Source organism: Ursus americanus, chromosome 18, assembly GCF_024610735.1.
Source record: "Ursus americanus isolate L20-20 chromosome 18, mUrsAme1.1.p, whole genome shotgun sequence".
In the NCBI taxonomy this organism is placed as follows: Eukaryota; Metazoa; Chordata; class Mammalia; order Carnivora; family Ursidae; genus Ursus; species Ursus americanus.
This window is the reverse complement of record NC_142144.1, coordinates 13,136,863-13,164,138: the sequence shown is the minus strand read 5'-3', so window position 1 is coordinate 13,164,138 and position 27,276 is coordinate 13,136,863. Positions and strand designations below refer to the sequence as shown.

General features: G+C 50.5%; 1 protein-coding gene and 1 long non-coding RNA gene across 10 annotated transcripts in view; one reads left to right on the top strand and one right to left on the bottom strand.

Annotated features, from left to right (window-relative positions):
* The window catches only part of GGTA1 (glycoprotein alpha-galactosyltransferase 1 (inactive)), a 55,626-nt gene that overhangs the window by 10,243 nt on the left and 18,107 nt on the right, over nt 1–27,276 (bottom strand). The window contains exons 2-7 of the mRNA XM_045791034.2: nt 17,229–17,344; nt 10,680–10,768; nt 6,342–6,377; nt 4,988–5,041; nt 4,442–4,507; nt 3,785–3,883 (exon numbers count right to left, since the gene is read on the bottom strand). Coding sequence (XP_045646990.2) covers nt 3,785–3,883; nt 4,442–4,507; nt 4,988–5,041; nt 6,342–6,377; nt 10,680–10,759 — 335 coding nt within the window. The 5' untranslated portion in view covers nt 10,760–10,768; nt 17,229–17,344. The remainder of the gene's footprint in view (nt 1–3,784; nt 3,884–4,441; nt 4,508–4,987; nt 5,042–6,341; nt 6,378–10,679; nt 10,769–17,228; nt 17,345–27,276) is intronic.
* Nucleotides 1–27,276, top strand: part of LOC123788012 (uncharacterized) — a 134,407-nt gene that overhangs the window by 90,003 nt on the left and 17,128 nt on the right. For all 9 annotated transcript variants that reach the window (XR_015727324.1, XR_015727323.1, XR_015727326.1 and 6 more), the window contains 2 exons: nt 19,903–20,062; nt 27,022–27,137. This is a non-coding gene — a long non-coding RNA (uncharacterized LOC123788012). The remainder of the gene's footprint in view (nt 1–19,902; nt 20,063–27,021; nt 27,138–27,276) is intronic.

Here is a 27,276-nt window from a genome sequence, read left to right as displayed (position 1 = left end):
ACTGAGATCAGAGAAATGAGACTCCATCCTACCCCTTGAGAATCTCACACTCCCAGCAGGTGGTCAGCCTGCTACACAACGGCACCCCCACACAGTCCCCATCTTCTAGAAAGACTGAGTCAGAAAACCAGTGCCCAGTTTGGTGGCTTGCCTGGGAAGATTCCTCCATGCAGGAAAAAGAAAAAAGCGATATTAAAAATTAATGTTTACTTAAAAATTAAAATGTTCTATTTCCCAGCTGTTAATTATTAAATTTCACTGGCAATTCCAACATGTCATGGACCCTGACGAAAAAGCTGGGTGACAGCTTGAAAACGCAGGCAGTGGGGGCAGGGGAGGAGGGAGGATGAGAACCAGATCAGTTCCCAGATGAACCCATGCATCAGGGAGTCTTTGCAAAACCATCACCACCACTCTTGCCCAAAAGAAGTGACACAGGGCAGGCCACCCATGTGTCAGAGCTAGTCTCCACTGCTGTCGATTGCCAGAGATGTCCAAGATCACAAGGATGGGGCTCTAAAAAGAGGGAAAAGTGCCAGGACAGACTCAGAGCTGCCCAGATGCCTTTCTTCCAAGCACAGCACCCACTGTGTCACTGGGTGTGGCTCCAGGGTAGGCCAGAGGCTTCCCGCTAAATAAACACATACCTACCTAGGCCATTGGTAGCTTTTTAATTTTACATACTTATTCATGGGTACCTTGCGGTCCCCAGGTGTTGGGTAGAGGAAGTGCTCAAAGTGAATATTTTAAATATGAATATGATAAAATGTGAATCGTGAAGCAGGTCAGAAAAGCTGGGAGGTGCACACGATGTGTTAGTTACTGAACTCCCTCTAAGCGTCAGCACGCCGGAGCGCGCGTGATCCAGCACAGAGCCGGTGGCAAAAGGAACAAAGAGTGGGGTCCGTGGGATACAGAGAAGGACATGATGCAGGAAGAATTCTGGAGGCAGGATTAACAGAACACATCCATCAATGCGACTGTGGGGTGGGTGGAGGGAAAGGATGAACCGGAGAGAGATCCCAGGCTCTGGCTTGAGGTGGGAAGTGAGAACAAGGGCAGGGTAGAAGGTGCAGATCCAGCTGGGTCATGGAGACGTGTGTGCAGAGCTGCCCAGCAGGAAGTCAGACCCAAGTCAGGACTCAGGGAACCTCAGAGCTGAAGATGGGAAGGTGGGAGTCACTCTCACACCATCGTGTCTAAGGCCATGGAAACGGATGAGATCCTCCAGAAACTCTAACATATGGGGGTGCCTGGGTGGCACAGCGGTTAAGCGTCTGCCTTCGGCCCAGGGCGTGATCCCGGCGTTATGGGATCGAGCCCCGCATCAGGCTCTTCTGCTGGGAGCCTGCTTCTTCCTCTCCCACTCCCCCAGCTTGTGTTCCCTCTCTCGCTGGCTGCTCTATCTCTGTCAAATAAATAAATAAAATCTTAAAAAAAAAAAAAAAGAAACTCTAACATATGATGGCTGGGCAGCAGGAGAGGTGCTTATGGAGGGGATCCAGAAGGGGGAACGGAGAAGTAGGAGGGAAATCCAGAGGATGTTTTCTCTCAGAAGCTAGGAGCTCTTGATGTGGAAATGTGTGCTCGATATGCTGTAATATGCTGTAGGTTGTTTCCAGGAAGGGATACATTTATATAAATATATTTATTTGTTCATGCAGTTGTTCAGCTAATCATTCGTTTATGCAGGAAATAGACTTTGGTGCCCTGGCTTCAATTTGGTGCCTCTTCAAACTGATACTCTACCTATCTGCTCGCCACTTGTTTGGAGGAGAAGCTGAATCATGCATGGGGGAGAGCTGAGAGTCACAGCTGGTGGCCACGATATGTCTCTCCCTTTGTCTCCAGTAACTCAGCCTTCAACCCTGCTTCCCAAGTCCCGCACAGCGAGCATAAATGCCACAGTGAACGTGCATCATCCTCCTTAGACGGGAACTTGGTGACTATCTCTGGCTCATCTAGCCCACCTAGCCTAGCAGAGGCCCCCCCCACCCCCCAACACACACACCTAAGGGGCTTTAAAGCACCAATGCTTCCATATTCTTGCATTTCCAGGAAGGGTTTAGCATCTCACGGATGGCTACCCTGTTGCCCAGCTCACTGAATGACACACGTGGGGGCCACAATGCCCACCCTTTCACACTAGCGTGATTCCCCACCCCAAAACAAAAAGAGAGCTTGCCAGAACATATTCAGTCTCTCCAGAGGTCACACCCCTCCCACAGGAATATTCTCTCCCGATCCTCTTCCCCTAGAGTTCTTCCTAACCCCTCTCCGATTTCTTTTCCTTCACCGGCCCTTTAAATGTTGCTATGATAGGATGTGGTTCTAGTCCTCTGCCTGGGTGGCCCCCTCCAGGCCTACAGGTCCCACTGCCACCCAGATCTCTACACGCGTCTTCCACTGAGCTCACGGGCACTGCCAGAGACTGAATGTCTGTGCCCCCAGAATTCATACGTTGGAACTTAATCGCCAGTGTGATGATATCTGGAGGTGGGGCCTTTGGGAAGGGCTTAGTTCATGAAGGTGGAAGCCTCATGACTGGAATTAGTGCCCTTATGAAAGAGCTCCCAGAGAGCCCCCTCGCCCCTTCTGTCTCTGTGTGAGGACAGAGAAGATGCTGTCTATGACCTGGGAAGTGGGCTCTCACCAATCACCAAAGCGGCTGGTGTTTTGATCTTGGACTTTCCAGCCTCCAGAACTGTGAGAAATAAATTTCTGTTGTTTGTAGCAGCCTGAACAGACTAAGACAGGCATTCTGTGAGTCTCAGTCCCGATGCCCAACAGGGACCTGAATCCACAAACGTCCCTAGTAGAGCTCTTCACCTCCCCCCACTCCTAGACCCGGCTGTCCTCCTCCAGTCCCTATCCTGGTCAACACCACCACCACGCACCAGTCTCTTGGGCCCCACGGTCATCTTGGACAGATTCTGCCTCCTTACTCCCCCAGACACATTGTCTGAAGTCGAATTGACCACACCTCCTTCCCAATTTTGGCAAATACTCCCTATACATCTCCTGCCCCTAGAAGACTATGAACTTATTGAATATAACCATGTTGATTGATTTCTTCTATCTCCTGTGCCTAACACAACGTCTAGCACAGTATTTTTGACCACGACTCACAGTGAGAAATGCATTTTCCATCACAGCCAAATACATACACATATATACAGAAACAACTCAACCACACAATACGTAACCTTGGTTCTATTTCATGTGATGCCCTCTGGTATTCTATTTGATTTCAATTTAAAAAAAAGCTCATTTTGACCCATTAAGCTAGTTTCTAAACATATTAATGGACCGTCACTGTAGTTTGAAACATACCAGCTGGCATATCATAGGTACTTGTTCAACATTTGTTGTATAATCACTTAATAAATGCATGCATGGCCTCATGAGATTTTTCATCATCACTGCCAATATTCAGACGCGCTTGCTGAATCTCAGAGAGAATTTTCTTGCTCTGACTCTTGACACTGCTTTCCACAATACCCCATGGCCAGTGAGACCCCTTCCAGCCCCAGGATTTTGTGATGTGCCTGCTGCCTTTGGACAACCGCTGTCAGAATCACTGTATTGTTGCTCAAGCATCCGGGTCAAAATGTCCAGACTCTCCGTTTCTCATCTAATCTATGGTGAAAGTCTGATGGACGCTAAGGCTCCATCTCCCCCATCAGGAACGTTCTCAATGGCACTGTTGCCTCCATAGCCCCCGCCACCTCCGATGGGCGCTAATGCACTTACTGAACCCGGGGAGGGGGAGTACTTTTCTTACTGTGGGTTAAACCAGTCTGACAGCTGAAGCTCTTCGTTGTTTTCCTCTCTTTGTTCTTGCTCATCATCTATGTCTTCCTCTTCGTGGTAAATGTGGGTCCTACATACAAAGGGAAAGCAAGCTGAGTGAGACAGGGAGGACGATCTATGACACCGGGACAGCTGGGGAATGTGAACACGGGTTGGCAGGTGGAGAATGTGTGCAGTGAGGGGGTATGCGGAGAAAGCTTCGTGATCGGATATGTTAATTCATAAACACATACTTTTGGTGAAAAGGCTCAGTACTCACCTTTCATATTTTCCTTCCAGGGGTCAGCACAGTTAGCAATTTAGTGACCCAGGACCCTTGGGTTGGTTATTCCAGGGGCTCAGGGAACTTGCTGGACTAATGAACGGCTAACCGAATTAGCTGCGATCATCTTTCCCACAGCCTAAACTTCAGCCCAAGCCCCACTCACCCCCAAGTTAAATGGAAAATCTAAACCAAACAAAACCCCCAAACTTAAATATCTGAGTCCCAACCATGAAGTAGATTCCTTGTATGACTTCAATAGGCCAGAAAGACGAGTGCCCTAGGTCACGAACATGAAACTGTTTTATTCGGACTCTATAAGCGTTGGGTGGATGAAAAACACAGAGGGCCATCCCATCACCTTACCCATTGTTAAACCAGCTCGGAAACCACCAGCCCTTCCGAATTCTGCTGTCACCAACTTCTGGGTTTCTAAGAAATGAAAAAGACGACATTTTTAGAAAATGAGGCAGTCCCAAACTGGGGGGAGGGGGGCGGGGCGGGGAGGGTTTCCAAACTCTTTTAATGGCAGAAAATCACTTATAGTTCTTAAAAAAAAAAAAAAAAAGCCAGTTCATAAAACAGACAGAAGTGAAGCTACCCTATTACCCTATACCGGGTGATGTACGGGGATACTGAATCACTCTGTTATACACCTGAAACTCACATAACACTGTATGTTAACTAACTGGAATTAAAATAAAAATTAGGAAAAAAAAAAAAAAGAAGAAGTGACGCTGCTCCAGCAGAATGGGGGAAGATAGACCTACCCCTGCCTGGACCTCTCCACCCTCGGGCAGCCCCCGGACCTCCGCTCACCCAGGGGGCCCTGGCAGGGACAGAGCAGAGCAGAGGGGGTGACAGGGTGGGGAGCACGGATACGTAAACCTGAGTCATGGATATGCCACTTACTGGTAGTATGACCGTGACGGGACCTTTTCACTCTCTGAATCTTGGTTTTCTCCTCTGAAAAGTCAGATACATAATAACGATGGTGACAATCATAACGATAATGAACCTACCACGAAGGTGGCTTTGAAAAGTCAACGACATAGCGTCCATCCGAGAGCTTTATAAAAGTTGAAAATTACTAGAACAAGTTGTAAATCTTAATTAAAATGCAAAACAAAACAAAATAGAGTATTTTTCCAAGAATGATCTCTTTGAGTAAAGTAGAATTCAGGTTGCTACAAAGGTCAGCAGGGACAGCCTCAGGAAATCGGAGGGTCTCTAAACCAGAAGCTCAGGAAACCGTCATCAGTAGCCACCCTCGCCACCCACGTGTGGAAATTTCCATCCTCTCTCATTGTGAGAGTCTCTCCAAGGCAGGGGCTTTCTGGAGGAGGGAAAAGAGCGGGAAGCCAGGGGGTGCAGTGTCCTGCGGTTGGACAAATAAGGTGGTGAGGCACGAACAGGCGTAATAATAGAAAGAAACCTGTTTTAAAGCCCATCTACTCTCAGGAGGTGTTTCAGATGGTTGATAATTTATGTGGTTACCATACACAGGGAGACCACATAAGACTTAAATAAACAAAAGGGGAACAGAAAGAGAACTATTTCTTTAGTCACCCAGGTAGGTGTTTTTCGTATGATCGTGGTCATCCCAGCTACTCATGAGAATAAAGGTTTTTATCTTTATGTTCATTTCATAGCTGAGAATTCGGCCACGTGGGTTTGGGCCAAGTGCCAAGATCCCACAGAATGTAAGCATAAAAGCCAGGATTTAACACCAGGGCAGGAATAATATCAGAAATGAAAGCTGAGGAAAGTACAAAGCAGTTAAGCAAGACTTTACCCTGCGCCTCCTGGCAACCAAGCCAAAGACAGAAAAATGAAGGCTTACCTAGTTCTCGCTGCCTTTGGTAATAATAATAATAAAGATGAGCTCATCAGGTGACCCTGACTTTTTTTTCCTGATTCTTTGTCTCAAAGGAATTTCTTGCAAGGGTCTTTATAGAACATATACTCGGCAGCATAAGGGGGAATACCTGTCCTGATTCTTTTCATCAGCAAGGCAGAATGTTCTCCCAATGATACCACGTAAAGAAACCCTTGATGAGAAGCAAGGGCCAAATAATAGTCACAGTTGGATAAAGGCCAGTCTAGGGAATGGGAGGCGGGGAGTCCAATCCTGGGAAACCGCTCTTCACCCTCTAGCCCTTGACCAGGGCTCCACCACCCGCTGCCATGCTAAAAATAGACTGTGGGGGGTGCCAGACGGGACACGGGAGACATCCCATAGACCTCCAGAATTCAAAGCACTTACTTTGAGTGATATATCCACAAGAAGGAGCCTTCTGGGCTGAAAGCAAATGAGAAATAAAAACATATCATGTTACATTTAATTCTGAGAAAAGCTGTTTTGCAACCATTATCAGCGAAGCCCTGGGCTGAAAGCCTGGGTTTTGACAACTCCTAGGTTTCTTCTACTTTCCTTTTGAGATAGAACCCATGGTATCAAGGGACTGGGAATTTTCACTTGTAGCCACGTCAGGGTTATTCAGAGCAAGAGGTGGGAAAGAGGTCACTGGAGAATCTCAAACCTTAACTAAAAAAAAACCAATCAAACAAAAAAACCCATGACAACAGCTCTCCACTGTCTAGGGGTGGTTGCACTGAGGGCGGGGCTCCACAGACGGGTTCCCTCCTGCCACCCACTCGGGAACATCCCCGCTATCCTGCCCCCAGGATTTATCTTCCTGTAGAAAACAAAGCCATGGCTGCAGAACCTCCTGTAGCACAGTCTCGGAGGGCACGTCTTGAGCCCAGGAAGGCGGTGAGCTGGTCTGTAGGCTCCTACAAGCCTAGGCCAGTGAATATACGACTCCTCCACTGAGCCATCTCTGCTCATTCAGTTGAGACTTGCTGAGCGTGATTACATGTCGAGTGCCAGGGACACACTGTTAGCTAAGACAGACACAGGTCCTGTGTCTATGTGTCCTTGTGGTCCACTCAATCTAGCAGGGAAGGCAGACCCTATTCCCATAATCACACAGCTACATGACCTCGAACCCCAGGAAGGGCTATTAAAAAAAAAAAAAAGCATAAGTAACTATAAGCACTTAACAGGAAGACCCAGAAGGCTTCCTGGAGGAGGGGGGAATGGTTTAGCGGAGATCTGAAGGATAAATGAAGTCCAGGTGAAGGGGAAGTAGGAAGAGTGCTCCAGTAAGAGTGAAACATACGCAAAGGCCTGGAGGTAAAAAGGGGGCATTTAAATGTGCAAGGAAGTAGTAGCCAGAGGCCAGACCTTGCTGGGACCTACTGGGGATTTAGCCCTTGAATGGTTTTAAGCAGAGGAGGGACAGGGTGTCTCATGCATCCGAAGAAGGTCACTGGAGAACAGACAGCAGGGATGCAGGAGTGAATGTGGGTGACCAGTTTGGAGGTGATGCCCATCACCCAGGCACGAATCAGGGCGGCCAAGGAGGTAGAGGGGAGGAAGCGCACTGACTGGAGAGGCATGTTGGGGGGTAAAGTGACAGGACTTGTCATACTGCGTTACTCCACTGTTCTGTGCAGGGATGCTGTGCCCCAGTGCTAGGCCTTGCTTGACCCCTTTTCCTCTCTGTGAATAAAGGGAGTGCAGCCTGGTAGGAAGAGTTCTAGACTTGAGCTCAGGCACCTCCCTTGGCTCAACCCCTGCCTGGCCCCGGCTCCCTGGTCCCTGAAAAAAAACAAATGACTCACAGTTGTTTCAGACCCTGCCAACTCTTATCCCCTCCTTCCACCTTCTCCCCCTGTTGGGGGTCCACATCTCCTTGTAGAAATAAAATGTGTGCTCTCTCACCGCCTATGGTTTCTCCTCTGAGCTCGGGACTCATGGACCACACTGCAAAATTTCTTGTTCCTATACTGATTCTGACAATATTCGTAATAGTGAATACTTGGCCAGGCACTGTTCTAAGCAACTGACATATATTAGCTCACTGAACCCTCACAACAACCCATGAAATAGGTTCTACTCTTCTTCATCCTACAGAGGTGAAAACTGAGGCACAGAAGCATTAGGTGATTTGCCCAAGGTCATACTGCTACTGAGGAGTAGAACCAGTATTTGAACCTGGAGAATCTGACTCCAGATCCTACAAGAGGTGGAAGGGGGAGGGGAATGAGGAAGACAGGACCCATCCCTCAGATGGCCACCTGGCACTTAGGGCACCGATTTCTAAATTCAGCTTTGCTTCCCTGTTACCTTTCTTTACTAACCTCTCCTTCTTCCCCTCCTCACCCTCCTCTCTCAGCATCCTTCAGCATCTCAACTGTCACAGTGATACCCACTCTGCGGTATATGACATTTCACACATATTCATGCTTCAAGGCACAGCTCAAATGCCATCTCTTCTGTGCCTTTCTCGATGCGATCCTAGCACTGTGCCTGGCACATAGAAGGGGCTCTATAAACAATTGTAAATCCATGCAAAAAATAGATCCCCCTTCAAGCCAAACATAACCTTAGCCGCCTCAACTCTGACAGTTCCTTTTCTCTACCCTGATATTCTTTCTCTACTTCTAGCATTGGTTATCTGTACGCATATCTTCCTGCCCCATCTAGATCATAATCCCTGAGGGTAGGAGTTCTGCTTGGCTCACGGTATATCCCTAGTCAGTTGATGTGTTCTGTTTAGTTATTGTAAAATCCTTTTTAAGCTCGGTACTGTCCACCTGTCTCAGGTTGGTGCCCTCAGCTCACCTCAAGCCATCACGTGGCCAGTTCACGAGGTGCCAAAGGATCTGCTGCCTTTTATGCCTCTTGCAGGCACTCAGTAGATTCCTCCCATTGAAGAATGATGTGCCCGGAGTCTGCGTGCCAGACCATAGTCCCAAAGAGCAGCCAGAACCTGCTCCAGTTACTGTTCAGAGAGTGCCCGGCACTGCAAAGTAACCCTCTTTACGGGAGGTCGGTGCCAAAATCCACATTTGGACTTCTGGCTTCCATATTTTAATTCTGCGAACCGCCCAAAATATGGAAGTACAACTCTGGCTCAGATTCAAAACGCCAAACTTAAACAATCAAGCATTCAGGGCTTGCGGGCTATCTGCACAAGCGTCTCAACTCAGGGCAGGGACCCCAAGGACTGCTTGTTCTTCTGTTGGGCGTCTTCCAACTGCTAGAGCTCTTCCTTCTATTTGTCACAACCCCCCGTCCCAGTCTGCCCTCTAGAGCAGATGATGACCATGGTGATGACGATGATGATGGCAGTTAGCAGTTACTGAGTGCTTTTTAAGTCCCAGGCATTGCCCTAAATGCTTTATATGCAATAACTTATTTAATCCTCCCCACAATGTACCTATGAGGCAGGTACTAGTATCACCCATTTTTAAAGAGAGGGAAACTGAGGAACAGAGTCCTCTGTTGCCCAAAGTCACGGAGGAGGTAAGTGGTGACAGAGGACCAGTTCCAGACAGCCTAGCTCCAGACTTCAGGCTTTCCTCTGCCCTCAAGTACCCAAGGGATCCCAGGCTCCCTGCACCCAACTCAGAATCCTCTCGTCTTAGGACTAAATACCCCCAGTTTCCTCATTTCAAAAGCCATGGGTGTAGACCCTTTGAACTTGATCACACTCTAGCTTGTCTTGATTTTGTGAAACTGAGCTATGAATAATGCTCCAGAAGCCACTAGATCTATGCTGCACTCCGGGGAATAAGAGCTCCCGTATTCTGGGGAGTCCTCCTCCCACTGATTGCACAGACCCTTTTTCAGTAGCCAGGATGGTCTTACTGGCCCATCAAATCTTAGAATTTAAGAACTGGAAGAATTCAAATGTTAATCCAGGCTGTCATCTTTAACTTGGGGGCTACTAAAGCACTCCACCGTGCAAACAGCCGTGGTGCCAAGGCAGCTCTCCCTACCCAGAGCTGTGTCGTGTACTTTCTGGATCAAGGCAGAGCTGTCCCAGTGCCTCTTAAGTCCAAGGAATCCTGCATTTTTATAGCTGTTTGCAGAGACTTCTTTCTGTCAGGAGTCTCTCCAGCTGGAACCTCTGAGACACTGTCTTTTCCCAAAGCACAGAAGCACATATATTTGGGGTGAATCCACAGGATGAATTTGAAAACCCAGAAATGTTTAATTCATTTTGCTTTCCAGAGTTTAAAAAAACAAAACAAAACAGAACACCCTCAAGCGTTGTAGCCAGGCATAAATGAATCATCAGCCACCCGGAGTGGATTTTACAGCAAAAGTCAACAACTTTGAGTTGCTCCTTTAAAACTCCGAAAATATTTTAGACTTGCAAAATTCAGGGTGGAATTCTAATGGAATTCCTGTCTGAAATTTCTTAAGGTAATTCCCATAGCTCATCATTCAAATCATCTAAAGTCACATTTTGGGTTTAATATGGCCTCTCTGTTTCTGGATATAGCCTGCCCAGCATGGCAAGGTTATAAAAATCAGGACATTAGGAACGTAGCAGGAAGGAAGATAATTTAGCCAGAAGGTACTGGGAGATCTAATGATTTTAAATATAGTCCAGGGCTCAGGGATACGGGAAGGGTAGACTGTCCTCTTCATTGTTTCAGTTAACCTCAATTTAATCTTCAACCTGGTGACTTGGCAGATAAGCAGGAGATTCAGGTCAAAGGTGGACACCACACCCCCAATTACCTGTGGATATACTCCCAAAACACAACAATGACGGTGGAGACAACCAGCATTGACAGGACCACTTTTCCTTTGACATTCATTATTTTCTCCTGGGGAAACAAAAAAGGGGAAAGGAAAAAATAGATTAAATACGTGCAAGGTGAGATATGGTTTCTAAGCAAGGCTTCCACCCTTTAAGGAGAAACATTTATAACTATTTAACCAGAGCTATGGAGTCTGTTCTACCTTAAATTGAACAGGCTTGCAATGGCAAATTAGGCTAACTTAATGAATTGACCTGGCTCCCCGGTGGGGAAGGATGCTGAGGCCATCTTGGCGCTCAGACAGGAAGTGTACTGACTGACCACAGGGTCTGTCATGGACTTGGGTTGGTGAAGGTGTAGCTATAAATGGTTCCCATGGGCTCCAGCTGCCTTCCGACTCAGATTATGGAGAACCATTCCTTCTCCAGCTCTGCTGCCTTTGATATATTGACCACATGTCCCATCCTCAGAGGGGAAGACAACCCTGGTCCCTTAAAGTCTAGGCTCACCCACATCCCAGCCCCATCTAGCTTTTCCCCACCATGCCCACAGGCGATCGATCGATCAATCAATCAATCAGTCAATCGGCACATAGTAGGTACATAAATGTCTTGATTGCTGCATGAAGTTGTGGTTGAAGAGGGCTAGGGTGCTGGGTGGGGAATAACAGGTTAGAAAGTACTTTAATTTGGGTGGTCAAGGAAGCCCTGTCGCTGGGGAGGTGATGAGAGTTTCCCAAGGGATGAAGACAGGGTCCAAAGGATGAGAAGTACAAGAAAAGTCCCACATTTGGGAGTGAAAGATCTAGATTGGGAGTGTAGCCACCTCGTATAATGAGGCGATGTCTTCACTCCCAGAGACGCGTGGATCGGAGTGCCAGTGCGGATGCACACGGAGCCGGGGAGCCCTGACTTTGGGGCAGGTCCTCAGGTCCTCATGCACAGCTCCGAAAACCTCTGAGAACCAAAAGTCTTTTTATAATTCCATTGGCCTCAGGGCCCTAACTGACAGGAGGCTCTCTATAATCTTTATCCCACTCAGTGAGACTGTTTTAACACTTCTTTGCACCAACATTGATGTATCTTATTAAGTGATGTGGCTACACTGGGGCGTTGCCTAATATGTGATATATTATCCACACCCCAAAATTCTGAATTCCAACATATCTGGCCCTGGGGTTTCAGAAAAGGGATTGTGGATCTCTAATTGAACTGGTTTCCTCATCTTTAAAATGAGGATGAAAATGGGGATGACAAGAGACAATGTCCACAAAATGCTTCTCACTGTGCGTGGCACTGTATAAATGCTCCTCCCAAATGCTACTTCTTAAAATGGGCATCCATAAAATGGGCTCTTGGGATGCTCCCGTGAGATAGCACCGTGACTGTGACCGCGACCAAGAGGGGTCCTTAGGAAGAGCTCAAAACAAATGTGAAGAAAAGGAATAAGAATGTGTTGTTAATAATGAAGTGCAAATAAGTGCAAATGAGGGACTCTGAAGGTCCCTCCATCTGTTCCGTGGCACGGCCTGATGAAGAGCTCCTGGGAAGTGGGGTTTCTCTGATCAAGCCCAAGCCCGGGCCCCTGCTACTGACACCCGGTGTGTGCGGAGGAGGAAGTGACAACACGGCCACAAGCATCCAGAGCTCCACCAGCCCCACCTGCTGAGGATCCCACGCCAACTGTTTCCCAGCGTAAGAAACACCCAAACTCTCGGGGTGGAGAAGGATCACTGCCAGTACACCCGGCGGCGCCCAAGTCAGTCACACCTCCCCAAATATGTATGTGCTTTCTTCATTTCAGAAACTAGCATCAGAAGCGACTCTGGAAGCCTGTTGCTTTCTGGACCTCACGGACAGCTTGCAGCTGATAATGGCCAGTCATCACTCTTGCTGGAGCCTTCGAGCACGAGCCGCGCCAGGGAGCCAATACTCCGTCCTTGAGCAGGACGCTAGAAACGGGCGTATCCGGGCGTCCCGGAATCTGGGCTCCAAGTCCCCGGGGAAGGAAGGGCTGGCAGGGTGGCCAACTGATCTTTTAAGACATTTTAAATTTTCTCTCTGGACCAAAATGAGGCATTTGGCAGTCGGTGTAGTCTACAAGTCCTTCTCTTTGGTTTCTGTCTCAGAATTTTCAAAACTAGGTAATTCTGAAAGTTGGCGGTTGGCTCTCTTCCCCACCAAGAAGGAAATGTGGGATTGCTTCTGAATTCCTTCCTCTAAGGGGTAGAGCACAGAATTGGGCCCTGCTGAAAATTGCCACCCTGTCTCATGTGGGAGAGTGTGACTCTGGGTCACCTGGGTGCCATCCTTCAGAAGATTCAGCCAGGGCCAATTCTACCGAATCCCCCCACCATCTCCCAGGCCCTCTTGTCACACTTGTGACTATTCCCACCGAGTCTGTCCAACCCCATGCACGGGCTGCCCCTGGGCTCCTAGTAGAGTCCGGTCCTCCCAACGGTTCCCATGTGAAGTGTCAGACGGATTTCTCCATGCGGCCCATAAATTAATTCTTCCCTACCCACCACCATCCTGTCCCACACAGAACAACACACACACAGACATACACCCCCTTTGGAGAATCTCTGGAGTTCCACCCCACTGGGGCTAAGTCAAGTTATTCCTTCCAAACTGAATTCCTCTCTGAAAGGAATTCTGATAGACCGTGTTTTCTCCATCTTGTGTCAGGGGAAAAGGTGAACATCTCAGCTGAGGAACAGAGCACTCAGAAGCTCTGGAAAAGCCATTATCTCAGGAGCACAGGCATCGGGCAGAGGGAAACCAGACATTCCCACAGCCTAAAGAACCGCCTCTCTGCCTCTGATTCCTCCCCCAAACCCAGGAACCCAGCCACAGCCTCCGCACGAGGCTGGCCCTGCTAGCCTGAGTCGCTTCTGGACTACTGCATTCAATCAAGAGACTCAAAAATGCTACAGGTCAGGTAGTGACAAGTGTTGCAAACGAAAACATAGCAGGGGAGGGGCAGGGGAGGGCACAGGAACCTACTGGGTGTTCATGACCTTGGGCAAAACCCTCTTTAGTCCTCCACATCCTCCACTGTGATGTCTAGACCCAGAAATCCAGGTGGAAACTAGGCCAGCATGAAGACTCTGGAATCAGTGCTCCTGGACGGATGCCTTGAGCAAGTATTCAGAGCCTCTACTCCATGTACAAAATGGAGCTTTAAACACCCTCCTCCAGGGTTCTTGAGAAAGGACCAAAGGAGATGGTGTCTATGAAGCACATTGCGCCTGGTGGACAGCGAATGCTCCACAAACGGCAGCCATCATGATGACGGTATGTTTCACGGGAGTTTCTGAAATGCGTGGCTCTGAAGTAGAGCTGTGACTTTATCTGAGAGAAGAGTCTGGGTCCTCCAGGGCTGCATCACACGGGAGAGTCATGGTGACCCCAGTCGGTGACCGTTATGACACCTCCCCTTCTCACTGCCCCCAGCTCAGGATCCAGCTACCCAGCACATTTGTCCCCACTGCCCAGTGCTCAAGGTGGACACGTGAGGAAGACGAGGTTCCTATGTGTCGCAGACCTCCAGGTGGGCCCCAGCTCCCACACAAAGCCGGCTTTGTAAACCAGGATCACGAGTTTCTCTGGCCTGTCTCCCCATCAATGAAACAAGTTCTCTGGACCTAACTTTCCATGACTGTCTTTCCTGATGGATCCAGGATGTGGAAGAGCAATCGAGCAGAGGGCTAGCTGTCTCATTTTACGAGGGCAGCTCACATAGACACATGGGGAGCACCTGCTGCCATGGCCCACAGGGATTCTTTGACATGGCGACAGAATGGTGGGAGCACCAACCAGCACGCACTGAGTGGCGGGAGCACTAACTGAGCAATGAGAGCACTAACCAGCACACACTGAGTGGTGGCAGCACCAACTGAGCGGCGGGAGGACTAACCAGCACACACTGAGCGGTGGGAGCACTAACTGAGCAGTGGGAGCACTCACCAGCAGACACTGAGCGGTGGCAGCACCAACTGAGCGGTGGGAGCACTAACCAGCACACACTGAGTGGCGGGAGCACTAACTGAGCAGTGAGAGCACTAACCAGCATGCAGTGAGCGGTGGGAGCACCAACTGAGCAGTGGGAGCACAACCCGCACACAATGAGTGGCAGGAGCACCAACTGAGCAGTGGGAGCACTAACCAGCACACACTGAGCAGTGGCAGCACCAACTGAGCAGTGGGAGCACTAACCAGCATGCAGTGAGCGGTGGGAGCACCAACTAGCATACACTGAGTGCAGAGGCTGACTTACCCAGAAGCTAATGAAGCTATTCCCCCTTGCAAGCCAGGGCCTGATCATTGGGGTGGGGAGTGGGTCAGGAAGGCCCATATGTTTCCTGAGGCAAGGAGTGCTACCCCTAGTCGGGGGGATCATTCCAGCCTTGAGGGCTGTCCTGGGGCTGCACGTGGGGCCAAGGGACTGACCCTACTCCTTGCATGTCCACCTGCATCCCAGTAACAGCCTGCCCCAGATGGACCTGGTTGAGTGCCCAGGAGACTCCCACTTGGGTCCCAAGGGGAAGAACTTGACCCAGATGCTGCTCTGTACCCTACCCAGGTGTCACAGTGATCCAGGCTTCACAGCCACCTTGTACCCCACCGCTAACCCCTCCAGGGTCAAAGAGCTGGGTCCTCTGAGAGAGAAACGGCCAAGAGATTTACAGCTGTGGCATCACCAATACTAAGTTGTGACACTGGAAGAAACATTTCTAAACGCTCAGTAACAAAAAGCAATGTTAGTTAACCGTGCCAGAGGCCAAATGGCTTCATTCCTTGTCTCTATTGAAAATGATACTGCAAAATCGTCGTCAGATAAAGAGGCAATCCAAGACCACGCAGAGTATGACAGATGCATTAGGCAGCTAAGTCAGACTAATCATCTTTATATGATTTTCACATCATTTTATTATGATGTTGTTTCCTGGATTTAGTCCTATTTGAAGTATTTGTCAGTGTTATTTGCTACGTTATCTCTTCTCATATTCTAATCTTCACTTCCATGCTAATATTGTATTTGCAACTCTGTGTTCTTTTCCTTGAAGAGGACTCTGAAAATGGAGTGAGCTCCCGGCCCTTTGACACTTGGATGCCCCCCAGCTGAACTAGGCCAGGCCCTGGGCCAAATGTTTGACCACTAGTGTCTCAGCTGCACCTCACAGTGACTCTGTGAAGTCACTTTCGCATCATCCCCGTTTTAAAGATAGGAAAATGGAGGCTCAGAAAGGTTAAGTAACTTGCCCATTGTCACAAAGCATCAAGTGGCAGAGATGGGATTCAGATCCAGCGGGTTGGGCTTCAGTGTCCACCCTTTTAGCCCCTCTTCTCTCAATAAGCATGAAGGCTTATCCATGGACTAAAATCACCTGGGTCTCTCTGACACACCCTCTCATTTTGTCTCTCTTGATTATCACATGAAAATCACTTGGGTCACAACTGACCCAGAGCCGGCCACTCACAGGCTGGACTCACCGAGGGGGCTGGCTTCTCCTTGGACCGGCTGGTGAGCATTGGCTCAACAACGCTGCCACTTCCAGGCGCCTCCCATGTGCCCGGTGGGGCCTTCCTCACCCACTAAGCCTCGGTCATCCCTCATCGTGGCCAGAGTAGTGGCTTCTAGCTGAGGAAACCGCTTTAACGCAGACTGAGGTCACCGCGCTCACCCAGAGGGGGAGTTTGAAAAGCAGAGTCTCTGCCCCCCAGGCCCCACTCTCAGAAGAGGACAGTGTCTGGGGGCGAGGACGGGAGGGCCACTTGACCCGAAAACCCCGCTGCAATGGGGCATGCTCCAGGGAAACACTCCCCACTGGAAGAAACATGGGACAATCGGTAGGGGGGGATAAAAGCGTACAGAAGGCTGTTTCCAGGGATGTTTTCCATTATAAGGGTCAGAGTAAACACAGGCGGAGGAAACGAAGAGTCAGGTCTCAGACTAAACACACGACTAATTGTCGCTCCAGCCGTCACACACAGAACAACCTGTTTTCTGCAGTGCCTCTCATGGTGCCTGTTCCTGAACCCCCTTCAGGACTCTAAAGCCCGGATCCGGCCAGCTTTTCCTTGCCGCCTGGCCCCAGAGTCACTGGTTCAGGGTTTCCCCCAGAGAGAAATACGGTAGGTGAAGTGTCTGCACTGCGGTGGGAGGGCCCTGGGTCCACCCACGACGCCAGCCCCAGTCCTCCAGCCTCTGCATTGTCACTGGGAATCCTAGAGAGAAAAGCCCAGGCCGCAGCCAGCCAGCCAGCTCAGCGCCGTGAGGTCCTGCCAGCGGGGGCGGGGGGGGGGGGTTGGGGGGGGAGCCCCTGAGCCAGCATCCTACCAGCTCCTGATTCTAGAGCAGGGAGAGAAGGACTTTGTCTTCTTCCAGGACTACTGAGGGCACAAGCAAGAGGTTAAGGGGAGAGCAAGTTTCCTCCTCCAGGTGGGTCCCTGCTGGGGCCTGCTCACCACTCCCCCAGTGACCCCCACAAGGCAGAAGTAAATAATTTCAACATTGCACATACCTCATCGTCTGCTTCTCTCCCCGCAGAGTAAAAGGCAAAACAACAAAGTTCTTATGGAGCTCCGCTCTGCAGAAGGAGGCAGGCTGGGAGGAAGGGAAGGTGCTGCCTTCCAACTCCTGTCAAAAGAATAAACAGCTGTTTCAGGAAGAGGGGGGTAGACAGATCCCGCAGCAGCCAGGGGCTTTGTTCCTTGCTGGCCCCGGGAAATGGGCTGTTTATCAGGCCTGTTGACTCAGAGCTACATGCCAAGGCAGAGACGTTTCTCTTTGGGCCCATGAGTGGCCGGGCCTCCCTCACCCAGCGAAACTACAGGCCCAAACTAGGCCTGGTGTTGGAGGAGGGAAGGCCGCCACCCTTGAGAGGGACCCAGAGGCCACCCACGTCACCCACTCCTTCGCAAAAATGGGAAGTGTTCTGAGCCCAGACATCCCCAAGTGACTACTATAAGGAACAGCCAATGGAGAGCTTAAAAAAAATGCAGGGGTGGGTGGGCGAAGGGGAGAGTCTTCAAGACTCTTGTCGAAATGCTACCTAGACGTTCCTCAAGTTTAAGCCCTTCTCCACATCTTTTGAACTTCGGAAGTTGTTTTGTTTGAACGCTATTTTTATAGAATGTTATGAGATCTCCCGCATCGAAAACCGAGCTATAAGAACTTTAAAAGGTCACGGAGGCCCGGCCCTGCTCTTGGGCTGAATAATGCTTAACCCTTCCCACACCCACCTCCTGCTCCTAAAATAGAATTTTCCAGCTGGAAAGGACCTTAGAGCAGTGGATTTTCAAACATCGAAACAGCTAAAACTTTTATTAAAAAAAAAAAAACAAACCCACAGGAAGTCATTCTCAGAACCCCACTATGCAAAACAGAGCACACAGAATGCTTTGGCTGAGGCAGGGAAATGAAGCTCAAATCCCCTCCCACCCCCCCCCACCCTGGTTCCAGCCCTCCCAAGGGGCCCCACATGCCTCCTGGGAGGACAGTCTGGAAACCCCAGACTTGGGAGAGGGGACTAAAGTCCAGGAGCCCGGTCAAGGGGATGCCTAATCTAGCCTCTTACTGCTGTTCTGAGCAAAATTTCACACCCCCTCCTCTGGGGGCACGAGCTGGTGGGCCACAGTGTTTAGTGTCTGGAAGTCCCAACAACATGCCTAAATCTAGGAAAGCCGAACAAAGGCGCACCTTGCAACTAGCTCTGGATGCAAAAGAAAATGCCCGTGAGCTCACCAAGACACACAGACCGGGACATTCATCGCCCAGCAAACACTGGAAACAACCCCAAAGCCCATGCTCAGAGCAGCTCAGTCCCGTCCCAGAGTGTGATTGCGCACAACAGTGAGGATGAGCCGGCTGCTGCTATGGCAACAGGAGAGTCGCACACACGTAATGCCGAAAGCCAGCGGCCCTGGGTCAGTCCGTTTATTTCAAGTTCAAAAACACAGGCAAAACCAATCTGAGGTGCTAGAACCTAGCATGGGGGTGGCTGAGACTTGGGAAGGGCCCGGAGGAGTTCCTGTGGGGCTGGTCATGTTGTTTCTTAGGCTGGGTCGTGGTTACCCAGGTGTGTCCACTTTGTGAAAATTCCGTCACGAATGTGCCTGTTCCATGCGAGTGTTAAGACCAAGAGTGAACAGAAAACTTTCTCCTGAAAGCCTGCCTTCTCTTGGGCATTCGGTCTTCCCCTGCCCCTGGCTTGAGGGCCAGAGAACCAGGGGCAGGCCCTACTTTTTCCTTCTTTTGGGTTCCCCACCCCAATACCAAGCACCACTGAGCATCTCACTAGAAGTCCAGGGATGATCTGTTGCATTCAATGATCCAGAAACCCAGGGCCATGGTCAATGCGAAAGGGGACAAAAACAGAGGCTGGATGCTGAGATAAACTCATCCCTTTTCACAAGCAAGCACCTCTCACAGGTCACACGGGGGTCCCACTTCACAGCTGACAAAGCAGCCTCTCTTGATGACCCTCGGGATCACCCACAAAGTGGTTGGAACAATGGGAGGTTCTGGAAGCCTCCGTGATTTGCTGAAGGTCGCTAGCTGGTGAGTCCAGTGCTGCCTTTTCTCTGACAGCTGCCTCCAGGGGACACTGTGCAGGCCGGTGGATTATAGGCTGCAGGCTGGTTAAGGGCAGCTCAACACAGCGTGCAAACCTGGAAGGCCGCAAATTCAACTCGTAAGGATCCGACACAATCTTCCTCCTCCCCTGACGTACTGTCCTGCTCAGACTGTCAAAGCAAGGAGCACACACTTGTGGTCACTCCCGAATTGAGAGGCAAAAAACCTAACAAATGAGCCAACGTGGCTGCAGCCCAGTTGTGGGAAGGCCTGGCCTTGCACCCAAGACCACTTCTGGCTGGGAAGAATGAAGGTCAAGATCCCACCCTGATGACCTCTGCGGAGGTGTGAGGATTATGTGTCTGTGACAAAGAACCCTACAGACCAAGTGTTTGCAGGCTGTCAGTGTTTGCTTCATCCGAATCTTGTTTAGGGCAGTCACAAAAGACATCCCTGCTTGTGAGGGACAGAGCAAACTGGGTGACATGAAGTACATTCTCCTTCAACTCTGCTTAAGTGTCACCTCACTGGGGAGAAATTCCCAGATTTAGAATGGCTTTCTTTTTGTAGGTTCCTTATTTATCTTTTTTTAAAAAAGATTTTATTTATGTATTTAACAGAGAGAGAGCGAGCAAGTACAAGCAGGGGGAGCTGCAGAGGGAGAAGGAGAAGCCAAGCAGACTCCCCGCTGAGCAGGGAGCCCGATGCAGGGCTCAACCCCAGGACCCTGGGCTCATGACCTGAGCCGAAGGCAGACGCTTCACCGACTGAGCCACCCAGGTGCCCCCTTATTTATCTTTTAAGTATCTTTCTTCTTCTACCAGAATGTTGAGTCTACGGGCAGATACTTTCATGTGTTTTGGACCCAAGTGAAACAGCAGCTGACGTCCCGTGCATCTTCCTAGGCTACGATGCCTGCCTAGCACGGGGCTTGGCACCTCCACGTTCAATACATGTTAACTATTCTAAAAAATGGATGGCAATGATAAGAGCAAAAGTAGCAGCAAGCAGTGGGATGGAGGGAGCGAGGCAGAGATGAGGGTGTCCAGTGGGCCCAGCGTGAGTGTCGGCACGAGGAGTCTCGTGATGCGGACACTCGCTGGCGTTTGCAAGCCCTGCTCTGGGCTGGTGCCCGGGTTTCTGGGTGAAGCAGCAGAGCAGAATAGCATTGCTGCCACTGAAGAACGCAGTGCAAGGGCTGGGAGTAGGGGGAGCTGGTGAGTTCGTCCTAGATGCGTGGAGTTCTAAGAACTTGCTGGAGCCAGCTCTGCAGGGGCGTCCTAGAGAGAGCGAGGCCGGGAGGAGTCCAATTTGGGAGCTGCCAGCACGCAGGCATGAGCAGGCAGGTCCACGGGGTGCTGAGGCAGAGAAGCATAGAGGGCAAAGCGGGGCGTCCCTAATAGGCACCGCCCTGAAACCAGGGGGGCACCTGGAGGAGGCAGAGGGAGGTGGGGAACCAGGACCCCATGCAGCCAAGACAGCCAGGTGAGGGCGGTGAGCAGAGGCCGGCCGTCTGGATTCCCAGCTCAGGGCCACACTCTCTCGTCTGACCACCTCTGGGGCCCCTGGCCGCCCGCAGAGAGGAGAAGGCCACACACATGTGCCTGGGCAGGGCTGCTGCTGTCTTGAGAAGCACCAAGGAGTGCCAGGCGTGGAGGTGTGGCAGCAGACGGAGGTTCTGGTCCTGGCTCTGCCTCCCTGCATGTGCGGGGTTGGCTCCCACGCTCCCCCTCCCCCAACCCTCCACCCTCTGGCAGATGAAAAGCTTGGACCAGTGTCTCCTACTCTGCACTGCATCCCAGCTCTGGGGGGGCGCGCGGCACCCCTCAAGCCCAGCCACAGACTCTGGCCGCAGACCCCTGCAGAGGGGCGCTGGGTGCTTTCAGAGCTATAGGCCGTGAGAGGGCTCCCAAGACCAGAGACAGAAGGGGAGGCCCCAGCCTTTGGCTGGAGGAAGGGCACTGGAGGGGGGGGGGGGGCAGAGCCAACAGGTGTGCCTAATCCAGGGCTTTATCTGCTGAGATCAGAACTGCTGAGAGGCAAGTTCTAAGCAGCCTTCTCCTCCCTCAGCCAAGATGGGAGGCCCTGAAACCACCAAGGGAGCATTACATGGCAAAAGAAGGGAACATTTTCAGGCTGGCCTCTGCCTGGGTCCTGTTCTCCACTCCAAGGCAGAGCCTGTCTCTCAAGGGGCCAGCTCCCAGTCCCAGCCTCGTTGCCCCTGTGTGTGTTCCCCTGGCTGGCTGACGACTGCCAGGTGACATGAGAGAAATAAACAAGTCACTCTCATCTGCAGGAGTTCAAGTCCCTCTGGCTTTGATGCCAGTGGTAATATATCCACGCGCCCAGTGTCTCGCTAGCCGGCCTACCTCCCAAAGGCGTTCGCCCATTTACAGCATCCGTGCCACACGGCCTCTGGCCTCTACTTGAAGGCTTCTAGTGACAGGGAACTCTGCTTCATCTGTAGACTTTTCTCTTTTTTAAAGATTTCATTTATTTATTTGAGAGAGAGAGAGTGCAGATGCAGGGGGGAGGGGCAGAAGGAGGGGGAGAAAGAGACTCCCCACTGAGCAGAGAGCCTGATGTGGGACTGATCCCAGGACCCGAGACCATGACCTGAGCCTAAGGAAGAAGCTTAACTGACCGAGCCACCCAGGTGCCCAATCTCTAGGCTTTTCTGATGGTTTAAGGCACATCTTTTCAGTGTGGAACTGATCTCTGATCTCTGCTTCCTAGAACGTTATTAATAACGATAAAGCCCACCATTCATTTACATATACCATTTCATTTGATCCTTACTCTGATCAGTGACAGTGCTCTCCATTTCCCAGGCAGGGAACTGAGGCTCAGAGGTTAACTAACATGGACAAGATCACACAGCCAATAAGCAAGCTCTCCATGTGCACGGAGCCATGCCTCCCCCATCGAACCTGACAGGTCCTCCGAGACAGGGCCCCCCACTCTTTCCTCTGCAAGCAAAATACCATCTTCCCTGGCACACTTCAGCAAAGCGTGCCCACCAGCGTTTATTCCAGTGATACACATTTGGAGGGCATTTCCTCTGTACCGGGGACTGCTGGGACGGGGCCACGCACAGCATGAATCAGACCCACTGTCTGCACTTTTCAAGTCCAAGTCCGGTGAGACAGACGAATGCACCTACAAATGTCAAATGCTATTTACGGATGTCAGCTCCTGCTCCTGCCATCAGGCTACGCAGGCTGGCCTTGGCACAGAGCTGGGCCGTGCCCGCGTCCACTGGCAGAAAGAAGTCAGCACTCCTCTCTCCCTCAGGGTCTGTGTCCTGTTCCTTCTTTTCGTTTTTACCATCCTCCTGTTTCTGTTACTTGTGCTTTGCCTGTCTACAGTCTTTGCCTTTGCCTGGTGTCGTTGGTAAGAAAGGCCCTATAAAATCAAGTGACCGTACGAACTGCTTTCCCTAGGACAGTTCTGGCTTACATGTGTTGTGGGGCAGTTAACAGGTTCACGTTCTAGAGCCCCCTTTCACTTTCAAAGGTGTGCCAGTCTGCAGGATAAATTATAGGGTCACTCTATGTAGAAATGGCTCCATAAAATAGAGTTCATGAAGTCCTCTTCAAGATCCCTTCCAGCTAGAATCCAGGGCTTGTGTTTACCACCTGCGGGTCCCCTAGGATCCCCCCTCTAGCATCCGAGTCTTTCCTACGGCTGCTCAGAGGTGGTGCAGGTCCAGCCCCTCCAGATGCTTTTCTGCTCCGCTGCTGCCCTCCGGCTGTCCCCCTTACTGCCTTGGCGGGGCGGGGGGGGGGGGTATCTCTGCTCTGCCTGCTTCCTCTGTGCAGCTAGGAGGATTCAGAAGCTAAGAGTTTACTGGAAAATGGGGCGCCTGAATGGCTCAATCAGTTAAGATCTGCCTTCAGCTCAGGTCACGATCTCAGGGTCCTGATACCGAGTCCCGTGTCTGGCTCCCTGCTCAGCGGGGAACCTGCTTCTCCCTCTCCCTCTGCCTCTCCTCCCGCTGGTTCTCTCTCCCTCTCTCTTTCTCTCTCCCTTCCATGCTCACTCTCCCTCTCTCTCTCAAATAAATAAGTAGAATCTTTAAAAAAATTTTTACTGGAAAATCCTGAGGTTGTCTTGTTTTTTTTTTTTTTCCCTCTACTAGGTTTTCCTGGGTCTCTTGTAATAAATTGACTCTTGTAAGAACTTGACAATCAATTGACTTCCAAGAACTGATCTCTAAAGATGAGGTTCCAGGAATCCTAGCTGTAAGCTAAAAAAACAAAACAAAATGCCTCTTAATTGAGATCACAATGGAGATGGCTTTTTCTTGGAATAGGCAGGCCTGGATTCAAATCCCAGTCCCACCTACTTTCTTGTTGTTCTGACCCTGGATAAGTCACTCCGCGCTCTGTGAGCCTCAGTTTACTCATCCGTGAAGTAGGGATAATAATTCCTTACTCCTTGAGCTGTTGAAAGGATGAACAATAACATCTGTAAAGCTCCCAGCCCCTTGCAGGTACTCAGGAAAAGGGAACTGGCATGGTCATCACTGGTGTCTGAGAGACAAGCACCGTGTCCTCTGTGAGTCACTGTCACAGTGGCAGGAGACAGCATGGCACAGAGTGTACAGCCCGCCTTCAAGTCAGACAGGCCTGGCGTTGACTAAATGCGCGACCTTGAGCAAATCACGAGAGCTTCCTGAGACTTGGTTTCTCTCCTCTGTAAAATGAGAGTAACAATGCCTTTCTCTTCAACCATGGTGAATGAGAGGGTGCACATAAAGTGCTTCGCACAGGGCCTGATGTTGCAACAAGGGCCCAATGGCAGCTACTTAATTCCTAATAATGATTATTCCAGAACCCTCCACCTCACAGGCTCCGGCATCACAGGCTCTGTGTTCCCAAAAAGTCCACCATGTTCCTGTGTCCGAAAAACAACCAGCCCGTCCTTTGAATGGGGCATTTTCAAATCTTCCCACCTGCTGATGCCTCCCTCGCCCGTGAGACAGGGTGACTGTTGCTCTTTCCACTGGCAGAGGAATCTGGGGACTTGCCCAAGGTGACTCAACTTGGACTGGAAGCTGGGTTTGGGTGGAGCCAAGTGTTTCTCCAACCTGCTCCTGGCCCATAGGAAGTCTGAAAGTCACTGATTCAGTCAGAGTTGAAGAGAATGATGTATTCCCTTGCTTGTTCACTCATTAAATAAGTATCGATTTAGTGTCAATATTGGCACCTGTCACACGCCAGGCACCGCTCAGCCCTGCTACGTCTACAAGGATTAGCCTACATGGCCTCGCTCTCGTGGCGCTCTGGTGAGAAGCTGAGCCCAGAATCCAACTATCATGCCACCAAATGCATTCTGTGGTTGAGGTGAATGTCCTGAGACAGAAAAGACAAAGGAGCCCCCCAACATTCAGTCCCTCCCTTACTCTGAGCTCCATGGATTTCTGGAGGACTCGGACAACAATCTCACATGCCACTTGCCCATGTGGCTGCAGGAACTGCCTTACTACCCAAGGTCACTCTACCCTCTAGCATGCCCCCCCACCTCTGAGCTGCTGCATTTTGTAGATGAGAACACTGGGGCCCTGAGGAAGGGAAGTGACTGATCCAGGGCCACCGGGCAATGACAGGAGGAGACCAGGGCTGCTACCCAGGTGTCTGGCGTCCCTCCAGGACGAGATGCCTCTAAACCACAGCACAGGAAATCGAAGGGCTCAGGGAGGGGCTGGAGGCTGCAGTCAGGGGTCTTCTTCCCAAGTTTCCTTATTTGTGGCCAAGAAAACTCCAGAAGCCTGTGCCAGAGATGGCCACATCAGCGTTCTTCCCTTCCCCTGGTCCCACTGCTCTTGAACGATTTGGGGATGCCACGGTGGGCTTCCTGACGTGGGCCCAGAAATGTCACTGGGAAAAGGTGAGCACAGATGGGCTGAAGCTAAGGGAGGCCTCCAATTCAGAAAAAAAACATCCTCACTCAAGCAGAAACATAAAACAGCTCAGATGGAGCGAAAACACCTCCACACGTGCTCCACGGAGGCCACATCACATGGATCTGTTATGAAGAATGTGGCATGAAAACCACAATTTAACCCCGTTGCCTTGGCCTTGGTCATGAGCTGAGGGCCTTGAGCTCTGAGAAGGTATCGCCCACCCTCCTCACGGCTCCGTTCGTCACTGAGCTTCTGCTTTTGTTCCCCCCAGAGATGCCAGCAGCTGTGTGTGCCTCTCTGTGCTTCTGCTTCGTGCGGGGGCTGAGAGGTGGCTTTGGGGTTTTGCTCGGTGTGGTTTCCTAGTGGAAAGTCCATAGGCTGTTCTGTCTGTCTGCACGACCCAGGCACAGAGGGGAATAGCCCACTGAGATCTCACTAATGCTGTTCCACCAAATATTTCCAGCTCTCCACCTTCACGTAGGATTTCAATTCTTGGTCCCCTTGTGGCTGGGAACTAGTGACTAGTTTGACCAAGATGATAAAAGTAGGCTCTTCAACTGCCAGGACAAGACCGCCTAGGGGCTCTCTTTTCTCTGTGCCATGGAGTACGTTCAAGAAGGCATTCCAGCAGCCTGCTTCCTTGAGTGAGGGACACAGCCCCCAACTGGCCCAGGATGCCTACATGAACTAGAGAAGGAAATAAACCTTCATGGGTTCGGTCCCTAGCCTCGAGGGGCTGCTTCTTGCTGCACGCAGTATAACCTACTCCATCCTGATGGATAGGCTGCCCATCTCACACAGAGTGGGAGATTCTCGAGGTAGTAGTCTACCCTCTTCCCTGTCAAAACCTCACCCTCCTTATCACTAAGAGCCCTGAATGAACGCACGCGAATAAGACGGAGGCAAGAAGGTTTCTCTAATTAGTCCTGGAGAAATTTTCTCAAGTCCCAAAGACAGCTGAACATTCACCTACATTTGAAAGCAATGACAAGGAAGCTGAGTGGGCTGTTGTCTACAGACGCCCTTTCCTATGAAGCAGCAAGCTCGCTTGATAAGAGCAAGTGAGAGGGCAGCCTGAGAGCCCCCCAGGTTAGCAGCAGATGCCAGGGACACTGGGGAGGGGGGGAGACACTGACCAGGGATAGGGACACAGGGTGCCAAGCAGCACTGGGAGCCTCCTGGGGTTGGAACTGAGCCGGCCACATGGTCCCACTCACCAATCATCACAGGCAGCGAGGAGGCGGAGCTCACAGCATCCTGCACAGCATACCTGACTTTAGAGTGAAGGATATTGAGGCCCAGAGAGATGATACCGCTTGCCCAGCTCCGACAGCTAAGGGTCAGAGCCAGAACTATCCGAGCCTGGCCGGCCCAAAAGCTCAGCCACTACCTGGTGGTACTCTTTCAGCCAGAAGCCATGTCCCTCCCTTGGAGCTCCCCTTGGCTCTTTATCACGCTTTTCTTCTGCACTTAACTTCTCCTTTTAATTACTATTTCACATGTACATAGTCTCCTAGTCCAGATCATGAGCTCCTGAAGAGCGGGAATAAGTACATTATATAATAACTAATAGTAGTAGTAGCAGCAGTAGCAAATGCTACTCTTTATTGAACACACGACATGCCAGGCTGTGTTCTAAGGACTTTACACTCATTATTCAGTTCTCACTCAACTCTGTGAATCAGGTGTTGGAATCACCCCATTTTGCAGATGCAGAAGCCTCTCAGTTTGGCTGAGCTAAAATTCAACCCCTGGTATTAATATTTTAATAACTATAGTTCAGCTTGAATCCTTTCCTCCATAATCTCATTTTTTTTTTTTTTTTTTTTAGATTTTAAGACATTCTCAGAAGGGGTCTATGGGCTTCCCCAGATTCCAAAGGAGTCCATAGTGGAGGCAGATGCCTGGATTCCAGAGGCAGGACCCAGAGGTTCTGGCTGGTACAGGGTAAGCAGAGTAAGGGACCCTATACCATCTTTGTGCAAGGGTGGGGAGTGGTTCATAGCTACTTTAGCCCATCTGAACATCATAAATACACAAGTATCATAAATACTTTGATTTCAACAGTATGACCCCATGTATAACA